This window comes from Ovis aries, chromosome 12 (genome assembly GCF_016772045.2).
Source record: "Ovis aries strain OAR_USU_Benz2616 breed Rambouillet chromosome 12, ARS-UI_Ramb_v3.0, whole genome shotgun sequence".
Lineage (NCBI taxonomy): Eukaryota > Metazoa > Chordata > Mammalia > Artiodactyla > Bovidae > Ovis > Ovis aries.
This window is the reverse complement of record NC_056065.1, coordinates 51,308,569-51,325,540: the sequence shown is the minus strand read 5'-3', so window position 1 is coordinate 51,325,540 and position 16,972 is coordinate 51,308,569. Positions and strand designations below refer to the sequence as shown.

The following is a 16,972-nucleotide window of genomic DNA, read 5'->3' as shown; positions in this document are numbered from 1 at the left end:
AGCAGATTAGTTATTGTTAGGAGGGGGAATGGAGTGACTGCTACCGGGTATGGAGTTTCTTTGGGAGGAAGATGAAATGTTCTAGAATTAGATGGTGATGATGTTCCCACAACATCGTGACTGTACTGACAACCACTGAATTGAACAATTTTAAACAGTTAAAATGGCAAATTTTATTTTATGTCATTAAAGATCAAGTCACAGGCTTCCCTGCTGGCTCAGCGGTAAAGAATCAGTTTGCCAATGCAGGAGACACAGGTTCAATCCCCGGTCTGGGAAGATCCCACATGCAACTGAGCCATGCACAACTATTGAGCCTGTGCTCTGGAACCCGGGATAACTACTTCATAACTACTGAAGTCCAGACACCCCAGAGCCCAGCTCTGCAACAAGAGAGGCCACCTCAATCAGAAGCCCATGCACTGCAACTAGAGAGTGGCCCCCCGCTCACTGCAACTGGAGAAAGCCTGTGTGCAGCTACGAAGACCCAGCACAGGCAAAAATTAAAAAATAAAACCTCAAGTCACATCAGGGAGTTCCCTGGAGGTCCGGTGGCTGAGTTACCACACTTTTATGGCAGGGGCAAGGGTTCGATCCCTGATTGGGAAACTGAGATCCCACAAACTACACCACCAAAACAAGAGAAAGAAGGCACCTAAAAAGAGCTTCACTAAAGACAGGCAGAGGGTGGAGTGGCCCAGAGGCTTCTGGAGGAGGCGGCTGTGACCCAGTCTCCCTTGCAAGAAGGGAGAACAGTCCTGCAGGGAGAAATGGCACCTGTCAGGCAGGTCCCAGGGCAGGAGAGCGGGAGGGTTTGTGTGGCTGGATCCACGGTGGGTAACAGCAAGGAACGAGGGAGGTCAGGGTTCACGGGACAGAGATAGGACAGATGGCTCTGGAAACCCTACAATAATAACCCCAATGTCGCCTGACCTCTCACCTGAAGCTCAGAAACTCGGTGATCTGTCTGTGATCTCACGGCTAATATGAAGGGGACCAGGACTCCAGCCTACATTCTTCCGGCTCTCAACTACCCTACTCCTTCCCATGGGAACCCCCAAGCCTGCACGGGGGGCTTCTTAGATCTGCGAAAACTGGACTGCTATCCCAGGTCACTGCTTCCAGTTGTCTTCTTGACCAAGATTCTGGAATCCACCCTGGGTTCCGGGAATGACTTGAAGTGGCATGGGGAAGGGCACCTGGGATGGAAGGGTGGGGCTGTGGCTGGGTCCACCCGGGGCAGCAGGGTGCAGTGGGGGAGGGGGCACTTCAGTGAGGCGGATGCCACAGGAAGGGCTGAAGGCGATGGGGCGGGCAGAGGGGCTGCCTCTGAAAATGGAGCAGAGACGATGGGCTCCGGGAGGGGAGGATGGGGGACAGAGGAAGACGGGGGCCAGACAGGGGATACCGGCTGTGTCTCGATTGACGCGTCATCCTCCTACAAATCTGAGGGGGAAGACCTCACCTACGGGTTATGCAGGTAAGGCACTGCTTTCTTCTTAAGGAGCCTCACTGATTCAAAACTCCTGCGAGGAAGCCTGACTTCCCATGAGAATGAACACAGTGGGACGAGGAGCCACTCCCTCAGGACATAAAATCCACAACCACTGTCATCCATGACTCTTCTTTTCTGGCCTCTCAGCATGCCCTCCAAAGTTCTGGAGGGGTCACTCCCAAATCTCAGGCCCCTCCGCTCTGGCCAAGTTCATCACACGGCTTATTCACTGACATTTCACACCAGAGTTGCTGACTCTGAGTTCCGTTCTTCCACCTTGGTGCCCACGCTCTCTCTTAATGAAAGGGCAGGTGACATTTAGAAGATTTTTAAACTGTTTTAAACTGCAACAACAGCGAATCTTAAAATAGACACACGAGTCACCAAAACCCAGGGCAGACCAGTTCAGAGACATGTAACAGCAGGACACCTCACCAGACACTGGCAGAGATCCGCAGCCTTTGGGTATTTCTGGTCTCAGCTGATGGTGGCGCCCTCACGTGGCAACAGCGTTAAACACATGATCCCGCGGCATTAAAACAGGGGGCGAAGCAGGGACCCAAATTTCAAAGGTGGCACCTTAACTACTGCTTTCCAGCTCTGGAGTTCTCCTGTTCCCAGTTAATTGTTTGGTTTAGTTTTTATTGGTGGGAATCTACATTACTTCAGATTTTGCTCACAGATATTTTTATATGGTTTTATTTCTAAGTCAAACAATTAGAATGCACAAAAGATGCAAGCATACTATGGGCTTTGTGTCAGGCAGGGGCCCAGCTGTAGGGCAGGTGGGACTACCCTGCCCTCAGAGGGCTGACCAAGGGATGAGGCCATCTCAATACTAGGAGAAAGTGCTAAGACAAGGGGCTACAGGAGAACAAGGGCCAGAGAACCCTGACTCTGTGCAAGGAAGGGGATATTCAGGGAAGACTTCCTGAAAGCAGTGACAATAAATTGTAACCAAAAGGATGGATGATTAAGGTTTGGCCAGGAGATAAGGCAGAGGGATGGCACATAGGAAGGCTGAGGAGTAAGCCAGAGCACCTTGAGCACTGCTGGGGTGGGCATAGCATGCCAGGCGGGGGAGGCAAAGAGGTCAGGGCCAGTTCACCTGGAGATGACCTCATGTCCCAAGGACACACAATGTTCTTCTCTCTTCCCTCTTTTATTTTACAAGAAAACCAGGTAACGGTGAAGTAGGGCTCAGGTTTAAAATCAGGACATATAGCAAAGCTACAAACAATCTAAATAATCCTTAAAAATTACTGACTCCCTAATACCTAAGCCTTTGAGAATTCCAACAGTTAATCCAGCAGCAGCTTCCCTTTCTCTGTAACAGTGGGAGGGAGGCAGGTTAATGGAGGTCAGGAGAATGACAGGAGGTAAGGAAAATGAAAGAAGTTTCCTCTTTCCTCTGTGTTGTTTGTTTTCGCCAAGTCTGAGGTTGAAGTGGCCACAGTTGAATGATCCCCTGATGCTATAGCATCATGAGATGCAAACCTCTAAAAGTTAGACAGGGTTCAGGCTACTCCAACTAGATGGAGGTGCCACTTTGGGACAGCAGTGACCATGTTTGGGAGCCCCTGGATGCCTGGATCGACCTCTACTTTCCCACTAGCCTCATCGGCAGCGACGCTGAGGACTGGCTTACCTCCACCACAGGCCTGGATGAAGAAGAGCTTGGGCTTCCCTCCCAAGCTGGGGCAGCCAGTACCATTGAAAGTGTTCACAATTCTCTCAACGGACACAGGACATCCGTCTGTGCCATAAACAGCCCCTGGGAACTGGCGGTGGCTGGCCTAGAAGACCAAGAACTCTGGTGACAAACCCAAGAAGTTACGGTAGGAATCCAATGGCCTGTTTGTGCAGAGGCTTTGTGGGGACCAAGCATTTAGAAGGTTCCACCAGGGGCACAAGGCTGAGTGAAACACAGCAGGTTGGTCCTGGGCAGCCTCAATTCCAAGGGTCTCAAACTCACATGCCTATAAGCACCAGATAGCCTAACTCAAGAACACTGGCCAGCTTCCTCTAGACTGGTTGTTCTCAAAGTGTGGTCCCTGGACCAGCAGCATCAGCATCACCTGGAAACTTACAAGACATGCAAATTTTCCCAAATCAGAAACCTGGGTAGTGGGGACCAGAAATCTAGCCCTTCAGGTACCTCTGTTACAGCTAAACTGAGAATGACTATGCTAGAACAATTCCTCTTAAACTTTGTGTTTACAAGGGTCTTGTTAAGGTACAGGCTCTGAATGAGAACCTACATTCTCCTGAGCTGCCAGGCGATGCCCATGCTGCTGTCCAGAGGCCACACTGTGAATGAAAGGACCAAAGGGGTGGCCCCAGCCCAGCCACAGGCCAGAATTTTGCTCTTTGAGGATAAGGGCCTGATGGGTCAGACCTTTGTGGTTTTTCAGGACAAGCTGAAAATCATGACTTCCGTGCTACAGTCGCCAGTTTTGAAAACACTGTACAATCCACTGGGGTTGTTACCTCTGCTCTGTCCAGCCCTTCAACTCAAAAGATGAGGACACTGAGGCCCAGAAAGGGGGAAGAGTCTTGGCCACCATGACCCAGCACATTAGTGGTCAAGGCCAGAGTGGGTCCCAGCGTCCCAAACTCATAGCCAGCACCAAAGGGCCCGGAACAACATTCAGCAGGACCAAGACAGGAGCTGGAAGCTCTTGTAAGCTGTGCCCGGCTCAGAACAAAATCCAGCTTACCTCTTCCTGACTCTCCCAGATGGTTTCTCCCAGGGTCGCAGCCCTCCCACCCAGGAGGAGCACCCAACCCCTCAGAGGGCCAAGTGGCTTCTGAGAAAACAGCAGGAGGTGGACAGGGCCCTGTGGCTCTTCCCACAAAGGCCAGGGGGTCTTGGACACAGGAAGGGACGAGGCTCCTGCAGGGCCTCTCGGGGCAGCCTTCCTGGGCGCCTGCTAGAGAAGGTGAGCCCACCAACCTGACAGCCGTGAGAGAGGATGACCACCACGCAGCAGTCCAGAGCGCCGTGGTCCCGCCGCGCCAGCTGCGTCAAAGCCTGGACCATTTGCTACAAGAGAGGGCCGGGGGTGAGCCCGACCACTGATGGACCAGGTCCTCATCCTCGGCCAGTCCCCTGCTCCCAGGGCCAGTCGTGAAGTAAGGACAGTCACAGTGATCACAGGAGAAGACAGGGGAAGAGATGCTGGGCTGGGCACTCTGTCTACTCCTACAATGTCCCTGGTGGCTCAGACGGTAAAGAATCTCCCTGCAATACAGGAGACCTGGATTCGACCTCTGGGTCGGGAAGACCCTGGAGGAGGAAATGGCAACCCACTCCAGCACTCTTGCCTGGAGAATTCCATGGGCAGAGGAGCCTGGTGGGCTACAGTCCATGGAGTCACAAAGAGTCAGACATGACTGAGCGACTAACACTTACCTAACCCAACCGTAGGACATGAGCATGGGTCTCGATTTATAGATAGAGAAGCTCAGGGTCGGGAGTCACACAGGGAGTTGGGGAGTCAGTCCTCAACCCGGGTCTCCGAGTCTGGAGCTTTCGCTGGTAACCAGTGAGCCACACTGCCTCTTGCGGTCCTACAGACTGAAGGGCTCGTCTCGGGGAGTCGCTGGCTTTCAGGGGCCCTCTCTAGGACACTAGCCCATGAGCCCCCATTTCTGTCCGTGCGTAGGGCCCGTACCTTGGCAGTCAGGTCACATCTCACCTCCACCGCCAACTGCAGCAGGTGGAAGCGCCGCTGCATCCTCTCACAGTCGATGTTGGAGCCCGTGCGGGTCATGAGCCCCGACTCACGGCAGAAGTTCACGTTGTTGATGATCAGGCAGTGGCCGCAGGGGTCTGCGTTCAGGACATAGGCCTGCCCAAGCAGAGGGACCAGCGTAAACCAGGGCCTCGCTGCACTCCTCGGGAGAGAAGGCGACCCCCTGGGTCTCACCCACGGGGAGGGCAGTCTGGAGAGATGGGACAGAGCCCGCAGTCTGCCTCCCTCTGAAGCGGGTGTCTGGCATCCACACCACACACACGCAGCTGTGTGATGGATGATCAGCTAAACCTGGGACAGAAGATTAGCTCCCCTCAGAGTACTCAGGATGGAACCGCTAGCTGAGAAATCCAGCTCCCCTAGACACTGACCTCCAAAGGACCAACAGGTCGCCCAGTCCTGGAGAGTACTGACAATCGCGTGATCAGCTCTGCTGGCAGACTCCTGCCCAAGCCACCCTTGAAGAGTCTGAGGCCACTTCCTCTCAAGGTTCAATGTTTCTCTAGTAATTCTCTCTCACAGCAGCCTGGGTTTTTTTTGCTGTTCCTGGTGGCTCAGAGGTTAAAGCGTCTGCCTGCAATGCGGGAGACCTGGGTTCCATCCCCGGGTGGGGAAGATCCCCTGGAGAAGGAAATGGCAACCCACTCCAGTATTCTTGCCTGAAGAATCCCATGGATGGAGGAGCCTGGTGGACTACAGTCCCCACGGTTGCAAAGATTCGGGCATGACTGAGCGGCTTCACTCACTCACACTCACAATATTTACACTTATATATTTCTTTGTGTGACTAGTCTCACTAGGCTGATGGCTCCATGAGGGCTAGAAACTTGAGTGGTTGGTTCCCAGGTGTCCTAGCGCAAAGTCCAGGCTGACACAGGGAAGTCACACAATAAATACTGTGACTGAGACAGGGAGTGACTTGGTCCAGGATAGGTGCCACAGCCGATTCTCACACTGACCCCTACTTAGATCTAACCCAACTTCACAGATGAGGAAAGGGCAGGGTTAGACGATCTGCTTCAGGACAGCTGTACCAGGGTCAGGGTGCTATAGGAGGTTCAGGACTGAGCTGGGCTGAGCTCCTGGGGCTCCTGACACAGCTGCAGGAAGGACCTGGGAAGCAGAGAGCGGAAGAGCAGAAAGCCAACACAATCGGCTCCAAATGACATGAAGACTCACCAGATCGGCATTTCCCTTGGCTCTGTCCTGAGGACCTGGAGAGAGAAAGAGGGAAAACGTGAATGTCAGGGTCCAACAGGGAAGGGACAAGGGACCCTGTGAGGACACCTCCCACAGAAACATAGAAACGCAGAAGAGCAGGAACACAGGAACTCCTGGGGACTGCTGGTGAAGTTAAGTGGCACAGCCACCTTGGGGAACTATTGAGAAGTTTCCAGGGCTTTCCCTGGTGGTACAGTGGATAAGGATCCACTTGCCAACGCAGGGGACACAGGTTTTATCCCTGGGATGCACCACAATGACTGACGACTGTGCACCTAGAGCCCTGCTCCACCACAAGAGCAGCCCCTGCAATGAGAAGCCCGTTGCGCCACAACAAGAGCAGCCCCTACTCGCCTCGACTAGAGAAAGGCCACGCACAGCAGCGAAGACCCAGCACAGCCAAAAATAAATAAATAGTTTTTTAAGACTTTTTTTTTTTTAAAAAAAGAAGTTTCCAATAAGGTTGAACACACACCTACTCTCCGACCAGCAACTCTACTCCCAGGTACAGAGCCAAGAGAAATGAGCACAGTGAGCACCAAACAACTTGGCCATGAATGATCATCAAAGCCTTATTCATACTCCCCAAACTAGAAACAACCCAAACATCCACCAGCAAGTGGATGGGTAAGGCAACTGTGACACAACTATACAAAGGGACACGACAGAGCTTAAAAAGGAAGGAGGTACATGCAACACCATGGATAACTGCAAAAACACCATTCTGAGTTTTTAAACAGCCGGCAGAGTGCATACGGTGTGATTCCATTTATGCGAAATTCTAGAACAGAGAGACATAGGGAAGCTCCAGGTCTGTTCCCTCTCTGTGGAATCCAAGGAGGCCAGCACGCAGTAAACTGAAAGTGAAAGTGAAAGCCGCTCAGTCGTGTCCGACTGTGCAACCCCATGGTCTATACAGTCCATGGAATTCCAGCACATACCAAATAGCTGAAGGTCCTCACCAAATAGCTCAATAATGAATAAAGGAGTAAAGGTGTTATTTTTCTTTCAGTATCAAAAGAGTTTTCATTTCAATTAGCAAGAAGTCAACTGACCACCAACCTACAACGTTATGGGACTTTTTCTTTTTTAAATAAATAGACATTGACCATCACCCAGTCATGCCAGAGACTATACTCATGATCCAACCATGGTGCCATGCATTGCTCAGAGCGGGCCTGGACTTTGTTAGGAGCTATTCTTTTGCCAGTTCAAAAGTCATGCCATAAACAGTTTTACCTAGCCTGAAGACTCCCATTAGACCACAGACTTAATTCTTAAACAACTGCTCATTTCCAAAACTCCACCGCACTCCCAAAAATACCATTATCTACTACTGGAAATACCATTTTCAGTATTAGAAAATGCCAATACTGAATACTACAAATGTCAATACTACAAATACCAATACTACTGAATATACCATTATCTACTACATATCCAGACGTGAGAATTGGACCATAAAGCAGGCTGAGCACTGAAGAACAGATGCTTTTGAATTGTGGTGCTGGAGAAGACCCTTGAGAGTCCCTTGGACTGCAAGGAGATCAAACCACTCAATCCTAAAGGAAATCAACTCTGAATATTCATTGGAAGGACTGATGCTAAAGCTGAAGCTCCAATACTCTGGCCACCTGATGCAAAGAGCCAACTCAATGGAAAAGACCCTGACGCTGGGAAAGATTGAGGGCAAAAGGAGAGGAGGCAGAAGAGGATGAAATTAGATACTGACTCAATGGACATGAACCTGAGCAAGCTTGGGGAGATAGTGAAGGACAGGGGAGCCTGGCTGCAGTCCATGGAGTCACAAAGAGTCGGACATGACTTAGCAACTGAACAGCAGCAGCAACTACTGCTGAAGAATGTGTTTATTTCTTGAACTGGCAGTAATGATCCACAAAGTGAGAGAGTAACACCATCAAAACGGCAGAATAAGAGTTTTCTACCATCTTCATTCTCCCAAAGAACACTGATTTTTGACAATCACCCACAGATAAGAATGCCTTTGTGAAAGTCCAAGAGTCTAGCAGAGAAGCTGCAGTATATCGTTGGTGAAAAATTCTAATTACATAGGACACATTTAAGAATAAAGACTAGAGGAGATTGCTCCTTCTTCAAATTCAAAGACAGCAACACAAGACTTTGAGGAATATGAAAAATTAAGGAAACAAGATACCACCAAAAACACACAATGGAAATCTATGATTTGCCCAATAAAGAATTCAAAATTGTTGTTTTAAGGAAGCTAAGTGAGCTATAAGAAAACATAGAAAGACAATATATATACCCAGAAGTGGAACTGCTGGATCACACAGTATTACTATTTTTTTTTTCAAGTATTAGGGCTTCCCAGGTGGCTCAGACGGCAAAGAATCCACCTACAATGCGGGAGACCTGGGTTCAGTCCCTGGGTTGGGAAGATCCCTAAAGAAGGGAATGGCTACCCACTCTGGTATTCTGGCCTGGAAAATTCCAAGGACTGTATGGTCAATGGGGTCACAAAGAGTTGGACACGACTGAGCGACTTTCACTTTCACTTTCATACCTGAAAGGTGCTGAGCAAGTAAATCTTAAATGTTCTCACCACATATACAAAAAAAAGTGTTAATTATGTGAGTTGATGGATGTGCTAACTAGCCTTAGTGTGGTCATTTTTCCATAATACACCCAAGTATCGAATCATCACCTTAAACTTACACAGTGTGTTATACATCAGTTATATCTCAATGAAGATGGAAAAGTTTTTTTTTCAATTTTTACCTAAAAAAAAAAAATCTACAGAGCAAAGTGATTGCTCTTGAGAGGTCCACAGGCCACAGCAACACGTAGAGGGAGTAACCTGACAAAGGCACCAGAAGAAAGAGGTAGGGAGGGAGTTCCCCAGTGGTTGACAAGAGTTCATTCCAGGAAGATCCCACATGCCTCGGGGCAACTAAGCCCATACTGAACCTCGAACCCTAGGGCCCATGCTCCGCAACACGAGAGGTCACTGCAATAAGAAGAGTAGGCCTCACTTGCTGCAACTAGAGAAAGCCCGAGTGCAGCAAGACCCAGCACAGCCAAATAAATAATTTTTAAAAAAAAGAAAGAAAAGAGGTAAGGAAGGTTCCAGGCAGCAGTCACTGCACTAACAAAGGCAGGGAGGGGTTCTAGTCCCACATGGAGGATAAAGCAGTCAGATATGACATGCATGAAACCCACTTCTCCAAAAATGACAGCGTCCAAGGGGACAAGAAGCACGTATGGGCAAGTGTGTGTGCGAAAGAATCAGTCAGCCTGAGCATCACTGAGCACATGCCCATGGCTCCCGCAGAGAGAGAAGGTAGGAGACACACCCCCTCTGCTGCCTAAGGGAAGAAAGGGCAGATGTCCTAGTGCTGGGCCTAGGCAACACAAATCACACACGGAGGACTTCCTTGGTCGTCCAGTGGCTGAGACTTCAAGCTCCCAATGCAAAGGGCCTAGGTTCGATCCCTAGTTGGGGAACTTGATCCCATGTGACGCAACTAAAGATCCCACATGCCACACTCAGTAAAGTTAACCTTTGCTACTAATATTATTATCAGCATCCAGACCATGGCAGTGGCCAACTGGGCAACCATGAAATAGAAAGTGCTAGGTCTCCACATGCTGCCATGGAAACAAAGCCCTAAGGAAAAACCACATGCGCATCAACAAGAGAATGGTTAAATAAACTGTGGACAATCCAGAATAAGAACTACCTCGCAATGAAACAGAATTAACTTCTGTTACACACAACAGCATGAGTGAATTTCACAAATATAATGATGGCAAGAGAAGCCAGACTCAAAGAGTACATAGGATTTCATTTTCACTGAAGTTCAAGGACAAGCAAAAGGGATCTGAGGCAACAGAGATCAAAATAGTGATTCCTTTGGAAGGGGGAAGAATGGGAACAGACTGGAAAGAAGTATAAGAGAGTCTTAAAGGACACCAGAATGCTCCATATGGTAATAATCTGGAGTGTGGCTATCTGTGTGTTGCTGTTTAGTCGCTAAGTCATGTCCAGCTTTTTGCAGTCTCATGGACTGCAACCCGCCAGGCTTCTCCATCCATGGGATCTCCCAGGCAAGAACACTTGAGTTGCCATTCCCTTCTCTAGGGGATCTTCCCCACGCAGGGATCAAATCCACACCTCCTGCAGTGGCAGGTGGATTTTTTACCACTGAGCCACCAGGGAAGCCCAACTGGGCAACCATCCAGCTACAGTCTTTGGATTTATATATTTTACTGGATGTAGTTTTGTGACCATAGGCAATTATTTCACCTCCCTGATTCTTGGGTTCCTCATCAACAAGAATGGGTCTAATGATGCCCTGCCTTGCAGGGTTGTTGTGAGGAGAGGAGGTAAGGGTATGTACAGCGCCCACTTGAGACAGACTCTAATAGACGCCTCCTTCATGCCCCCAAGCCTGCGCTAGTCCACTCGACTCACCTGGACCCAAAGGCAAATCACAAACACTACATCGATCTGGAAACACTGATCAAAACCCATGACATGAAAACCAGACTTCAACACATGCTTTTCAGAGAAGGGGCTCTCCTGAACCCCTATCAGAATATTCCACCCATCCCTTATGAGTACTCAGAAAGACAACACCAAAATTAAGTTTTGAAGCTCACCCTACCCAGCTATACCACTGGTCACTTGTCAATGACCCCTTGGTACACCCACCCACCACTCCCTCTTGGTACTCACAGACATCAGTGAATCCTCCAGAACCAATGTCCCCTGGCCTGGGTACCTCTGGTCTGAGAACCTCAGGCCTGAGCTTGGCTGGCCAGAGCTCCTCCGGCCCCAGCACCACTGGAGCGAGTTTTCCTTGGCTTGGCTTTGATGGGTCCTGCTTCATCACTCTCAGCTCCTCTGGTTTGAGGCCCTCTGGTCCGAGCACCACTGGCTTAAGATCCAGGGGTCTGATGGCCTCCACATCCTGTTTTGCTGCTTGTCTGCTGGTCTTCAATAATGAAGCCAGAGTGTCCTGGCCTGTGTCCTCCAAGCAGGAGATGAACAAAGGAAGGGCCTGACTCCCTCGAGTCTCTAGATCTAGGATCAGCTGCCTGGCCTGATCGCGCCGAGATCCTGAGCCTGCCCTCTGTTTGGAAAGAAAGACATGTTACTATTATCCACACACTTTGCTGTGATTCTCATCCTGACTCCCCAGTTCCCATCTACCTAAGTCTAAACAATCAGGCACATGGGCAAAAATTGAGCCTGAGGTTACTCTGAGCATAGGCCACCTGCCAGTCTTCATTTATCTATTCAGTCTCTATGTCGGGGATGTCTACCGTGTGCCCAGAATGGGCCAAGTGCTGAAAATGCAGGAGAGAACAGTCTATCTTCATGGAGTGACTTCTAGTGGAGGATGTAAACAGGAGTTTCCCTAGTTGTCCAGTGGTTAGGAGTCTGCCTGCCAATGCAGGGGACACAGGTTCAATCCCTGGTCCAAGAACTAAGATCCCACATGCCACGGGGCAACTGAGCCCGTATGCCACAGTTACTGAAGCCCACCTGCCCTAGAGCCTGTGCTCCACCACAGAGAGAAGCCACCGCAATGAGAAGCCCATGCACCGCAACTGGAGAGTAGCCCCCACTTGCCACAGCTAGAAAAAGTCCATGGATAACAACAAGAAGCCCATAAACTGCAGGGAGAGGTCTCAGCCCATGAGACCCAGTGCAGCCAAAAACAAAAACTGAAAGATAATGGGGAAAGAAAAAAAAAAAGACAATGACACAGCAAAGACAGAAATGCCAGAAGGAAAATCACATGGGGCTGGAAGGGCACAGGTGCACTCAACCCAGACCTGAGAAATCAGGAAAGCCTCCAGGAGGGGCTAGCTTGCCTGAGCCCCCAGAACACCAAGAAAGGAATAGTGAATTCAGAGAAATGGGAGATTAAGTTGGGTGGGAGAGAGATCTTTGCACAGTCATGCCAAGAAAGCTGTGAGAGCTACTTAAGAAAGAAGTGACAGTGTCCAATCTGCCTTTTGAAAAACTCGTCCTGGGGGCAAAGTGGACAATGGCAGGGCGTGGCCACAGCCACGTTAGGTGGTGGCAAAGACTTGCAGCTGGAATGGAGAAAAGTCAGAGGACAGACAACAGAAATAAGGAGAGGAAATCCACAGACTCGGGCATTGATTGGGTGGACTGTGAAGCTGCAGGAGTGGTCGAGGTTGACAAGTGTCGGGATGGTGAGATCAGAGGAGACAGGGAGCAGGAGGAAGATGCTGGTTATCTGCTGGTTCTCTTTTGAGGCCCATCTCTGGGCAAGTTCCGCAGGGATAAGACACCACCCTGTTCGCAAATATCCTACAGCAGTGTGATCCAAGAGAATTTTTCATGACAATGGAAATCTTTATCTGAGCTGTCCAAAAGGGCAGCCATTAGCCACATGTAGCTACTGAGCACTTGGGTCACGTGACTAAGGAACTGCCTTTTCTGGGTTCAATTTTAATTACTTCATATTTACATTTAAATAGCCACATGTGACTAATGGACACTACACTGAATAGCACGTGCTTCAAGTTAAGTCCAGCTCTTTGCAACCCTATGGACTATAGCCTGCCATGAGATTTTTCAGGCAAGAATACTGGAGTGGGTTGCCATTTCCTTCTCCAGGGGGTCTTCTTGATCCAGGGATTGAACCTGTGTCTCTTATGTCTCCTGCACTGGCAGGTCATTTCTTTACCACTGGCACCACCTGGGAAGCTCCTTGAATAGCACATATTTGTACTATCACTGAGATGATTAATTTTCACTAGCGAAAGTTGGCTACATGCCTACTTTTCTACAAGTAAGTCATGGGTTTTGATCTCTCTCAATGTTTACAAACACTCACAGACACGTGTGAAATGCATCATTTCATTTAGTCCTCCTCAACAACCTTGTAAAGAGGTTAAATTACAATTACCCCCACCTTAAGGATGAAGGAAACTGAGTCTAAGAAAGTTGCTGCAACTTGCTAATATGTAATATGTCACAGAGCCAGGATGACAGCCCAGATCCACGTGGTTCTGCCATACTAGGAGTGGTAAAATGGTAGCCCATTATTCCTAACACATTCTTTAAAAATTCTGAATTTGTTGCTAACATTTATTTTTAATTTTACATTGGAGTATATTTGATAATAATCTTAGTTTCAGATATACAACAAAGTGATTCAGTTATACAAGTATCTATTCTTTTTCATATACCAGACCACCTTACCTGCCTCCTGAGAAACCTGTAGGCAACAGTTAGAACCAGACATACAACAATGGAACTGGTTCAAAATTGGGAAAGGAGTACATCAAGTTTATATGGTCACCCTACTTATTTAAATTCTATACAGAGCACATCATGTGAAATGCCAGGCTGGATGAAGCACAAGCTGGAATCAAGAGTGCCAGGAGAAATTTCAACAACCTCAAATATGTAGATGATACCACTCTAATGGCAGAAAGTGAAGAGGACTAAAGAGCCTCTTGATGAAGGTGAAAGAGGAGAGTGAAAAAGCTGGCTTAAAACTCAGCATTCAAAAAACTAAGATCATTGCATCCAGTTCCATCACTTCATGGCAAACAGATGGGGAAGAAATAGAAACAGTGGCAGGTTTTATTTTCTTGGACTCCAAAATCACTATGGACAGTGACTGTAGCCGTGAAATTAAAAGATGCTTACTCCTTGGGAAAAAAAAGCTATGACAAACCTAGATAGCGTATTAAAAAGCAGAGGTCTATATAGTCAAAGCTATGGTTTTTCCAGTAGTCATGTATGGATGTGAGAGTTGGACCACAAAGAAGGCTGAGCGCTGAAGAACTGATGCTTTCAAACTGTGTTGCTGGAGAAGACTCTTGAGAGTCCCTTGGACTGCAAAGAGATCAAACCAGTCAATCCTAAAGGAAATCAACCATGAATATTCATTGGAAGGACTGACACTGAAGCTGAAACTCCAATACTGTGACCACCTGATGCAAAGAGCCAGCTCATTGGAAAAGATCCTGATGCTGGGAAAGATGGAAGGCAGGAGGAGAAGGGAGTGACAGAGGATGAGATGGTTGGATGACATCACTGACTCAATGGACATGGGTTAGAACAAACTCTGGGAGATAGCGAAGGACAGGAAAGCCTGGGGTGCTGTAGTCCATGGGGTCACAAAGAGTCAGGCACAACTTAGCAACTGAACAATAACAATTCTTTTTCAAATTGGTTTTCCCTTTGGATTATCACAGATTATTGAGCAGAGTTCCCTGTGCTATTTTTGCTAACATGTAAAATCAGGAAACAGGAATTCCCTGGTGATCCAGTGATTAAGATTCCTCACTTTCACTGAAAGGGCCTGGGTTCAACCCCTGGTCAGGGAACTAAGATCCTGCAAGCCTCAGGGCGTGGCCAAAAAAACCAAAATAATTTCCCACTTGAAATGGCAACCCACTCCAGTATTCTTGCCTAGAGAATCCCATGGACAAAGAAGCCTGGGCTACAGTCCATGGGGTTGCAAAGGGACAGACATGACTGAGCGACTAACACTTTCACTTTTCTCAGTACAAAGATCTGGCAACACTGGGCCAGCATTCTTGTATGATCAGACTCAGCTGGAGTCGGAGGGCAGGGCAGAGGCTGCCCATTCTAGTGCCCACCTATTGTGCCTCCAAGGATATTCAAGTTTATCACTCCTGTGAATGTTCCTGGTAGCAAGCATAAGGCCTCAAATTATTTCCACTCCTTAGTACACAGCAGAACCCACTCCAGTGTTCTTGCCTGGAGAATCCCAGGGACAGGGGAGCCTGGTGGGCTGCCGTCTACGGGGTCGCACAGAGTCGGACACGACTGACGTGACTTAGCAGCAGTACACAGCAGATGCTCCTAAGACTTCTCTTAATATTATACATTGGTGACTTCCCATATGATATTTGTCCTATTAAAGACTTCCTCAGTGGTCAGGCCAAGTTCCTGGATGATGCAGAAACTGGCCTGCAAGCAGCCTACAGGGCACTATGCAAGAACCTCTAGGAAGTCACACATTCCCACTGTATCTCCTGGTAAGAAATACATCCTGTTCCCTCCTGACCTCACAGGCCTGTGATGAGGGTCAAATAAGACGAAGATATGACAGTGCTTTTAATGAGAACCTCAGGGACTTTCCTGGTGGTCCAGTGGTTAGGGATCCACCTGCCAATGCTGGGGACATGGGTTTGATTCCTGGTCTGGGAGGATCCCACATGCTGCAGGGCAACTGGACCCACGTTCTGCAACTACACAGCCAGCAGTCTAGAGCCCTTGAGCTGCAACTAGAGAAGCCACTGAAATGAGAAGCCCACCCACTGCAACTAGAGAGTAGGCCCACTTGCCACAACTAGAGAGAGCCTGTGCATAGTAACAAAGACCCAAACAGCCAAAAATAAATGCTTTTAAAGAGAACCTCAAATGTTTGCTTTTATTATTCTCTTCACTATCTGCAGGAGGCCCCTCATCTCCAAACCCCTTAAAAGACACATAACACAAGAGGGGCTGGCCAAGGAGGACAGGGCAAAGACAGGCACCATCTGATGTGTCCTCATTCTGTGCCTGAAGCTTTTCTGTTTCACAACCCTTATCTCTTTTAACCCTCACGGCAGTAGGACTTTTTTTCCCATTTCACAGCATGGGAAACTGAGGCTCAAAGAGGATACAGTGCCAGGCAGTCAGACCTCCCTAGTGGGTGCTCTGAACCTCCACCCTCGTGCATGCTCAGGAGGTCAGTCATGTCTAACTCTTTGGGAACCCCATGGACTGTAGCCCACCAGGCTCCTAGTCTATGTGATTTCCCAGGCAAGAATACTGGGGTGGGTTGCCATTTCCTTCTCTAGGGGCTCTTCCCCACCCCGGGATCAAATCCATGTCTCCTACCTTGCAGGCGGATTCTTTACCACTGAGCCACCTGAGAAGCCAGAACCTCCACCCCAGAGGAGGAAAAAGCAGGTATGCCTCTAGACAGGCATCCAGCACTGCCGCAGCTCACGGGTGTACTCTGCTCGTCCAAGGCGTGTAATCGCGTTAGCAAACCCTCAAAAAGGTGTTTGGGGGTTGTTTGGTTCCTCTGGGAAATTTAGCAGGCTCGACGCCCTGGGGGGAAACGGGGTTCCCTCACGATGGTTCCCCAAAGGGAAGGGGTACTGTGTGGCACAGACCGAGGGGGACGCGACGGGGGAAGGCGAGGGCGGGAGCCGGGCCATTAAGTCACGATGTGGCTTCAGCAACCCTCTCCGCGCGGCCTCGCAGTCCCCAACTGTGGCCTGAAGTCTTCGCTGCGCGGGAAGCTGGGGACCGTACCTGAATGTCCTCGATCATGTCGGGAGTGAAGAGCTCGCGGCTCAGCAGGGCGTCCCAAAGCGAGGCAACCTGCAGCTCACCGACCAGCGGCAACCGGTACCGCCGCAGGAGCAGCCGGTCAGCCTCGTCCATGGCGGACAGACAGCAGGGACCCCCGTCGCCTCTGTCCACTTCCGGGCTTCGGCC

General features: G+C 49.3%; 1 protein-coding gene across 6 annotated transcripts in view; it reads right to left on the bottom strand.

Moving 5' to 3' along the window:
• Positions 1-16,972, bottom strand: part of CASP9 (caspase 9) — a 22,090-nt gene extending 5,118 nt beyond the window's left edge. For 2 of the 6 annotated variants that reach the window (XM_060396596.1, XM_012187488.5), the window contains exons 1-6: positions 16,787-16,972; positions 11,195-11,591; positions 6,433-6,467; positions 5,173-5,349; positions 4,452-4,541; positions 3,144-3,291 (exon numbers count right to left, since the gene is read on the bottom strand). In XM_060396596.1, coding sequence (XP_060252579.1) covers positions 3,144-3,291; positions 4,452-4,541; positions 5,173-5,349; positions 6,433-6,467; positions 11,195-11,591; positions 16,787-16,918 — 979 coding nt within the window. In that variant the 5' untranslated portion in view covers positions 16,919-16,972. The remainder of the gene's footprint in view (positions 1-3,143; positions 3,292-4,451; positions 4,542-5,172; positions 5,350-6,432; positions 6,468-11,194; positions 11,592-16,786) is intronic. The other 4 variants (XM_060396597.1, XM_042257438.2, XM_060396598.1 and 1 more) reach the window with 2 other exon arrangements.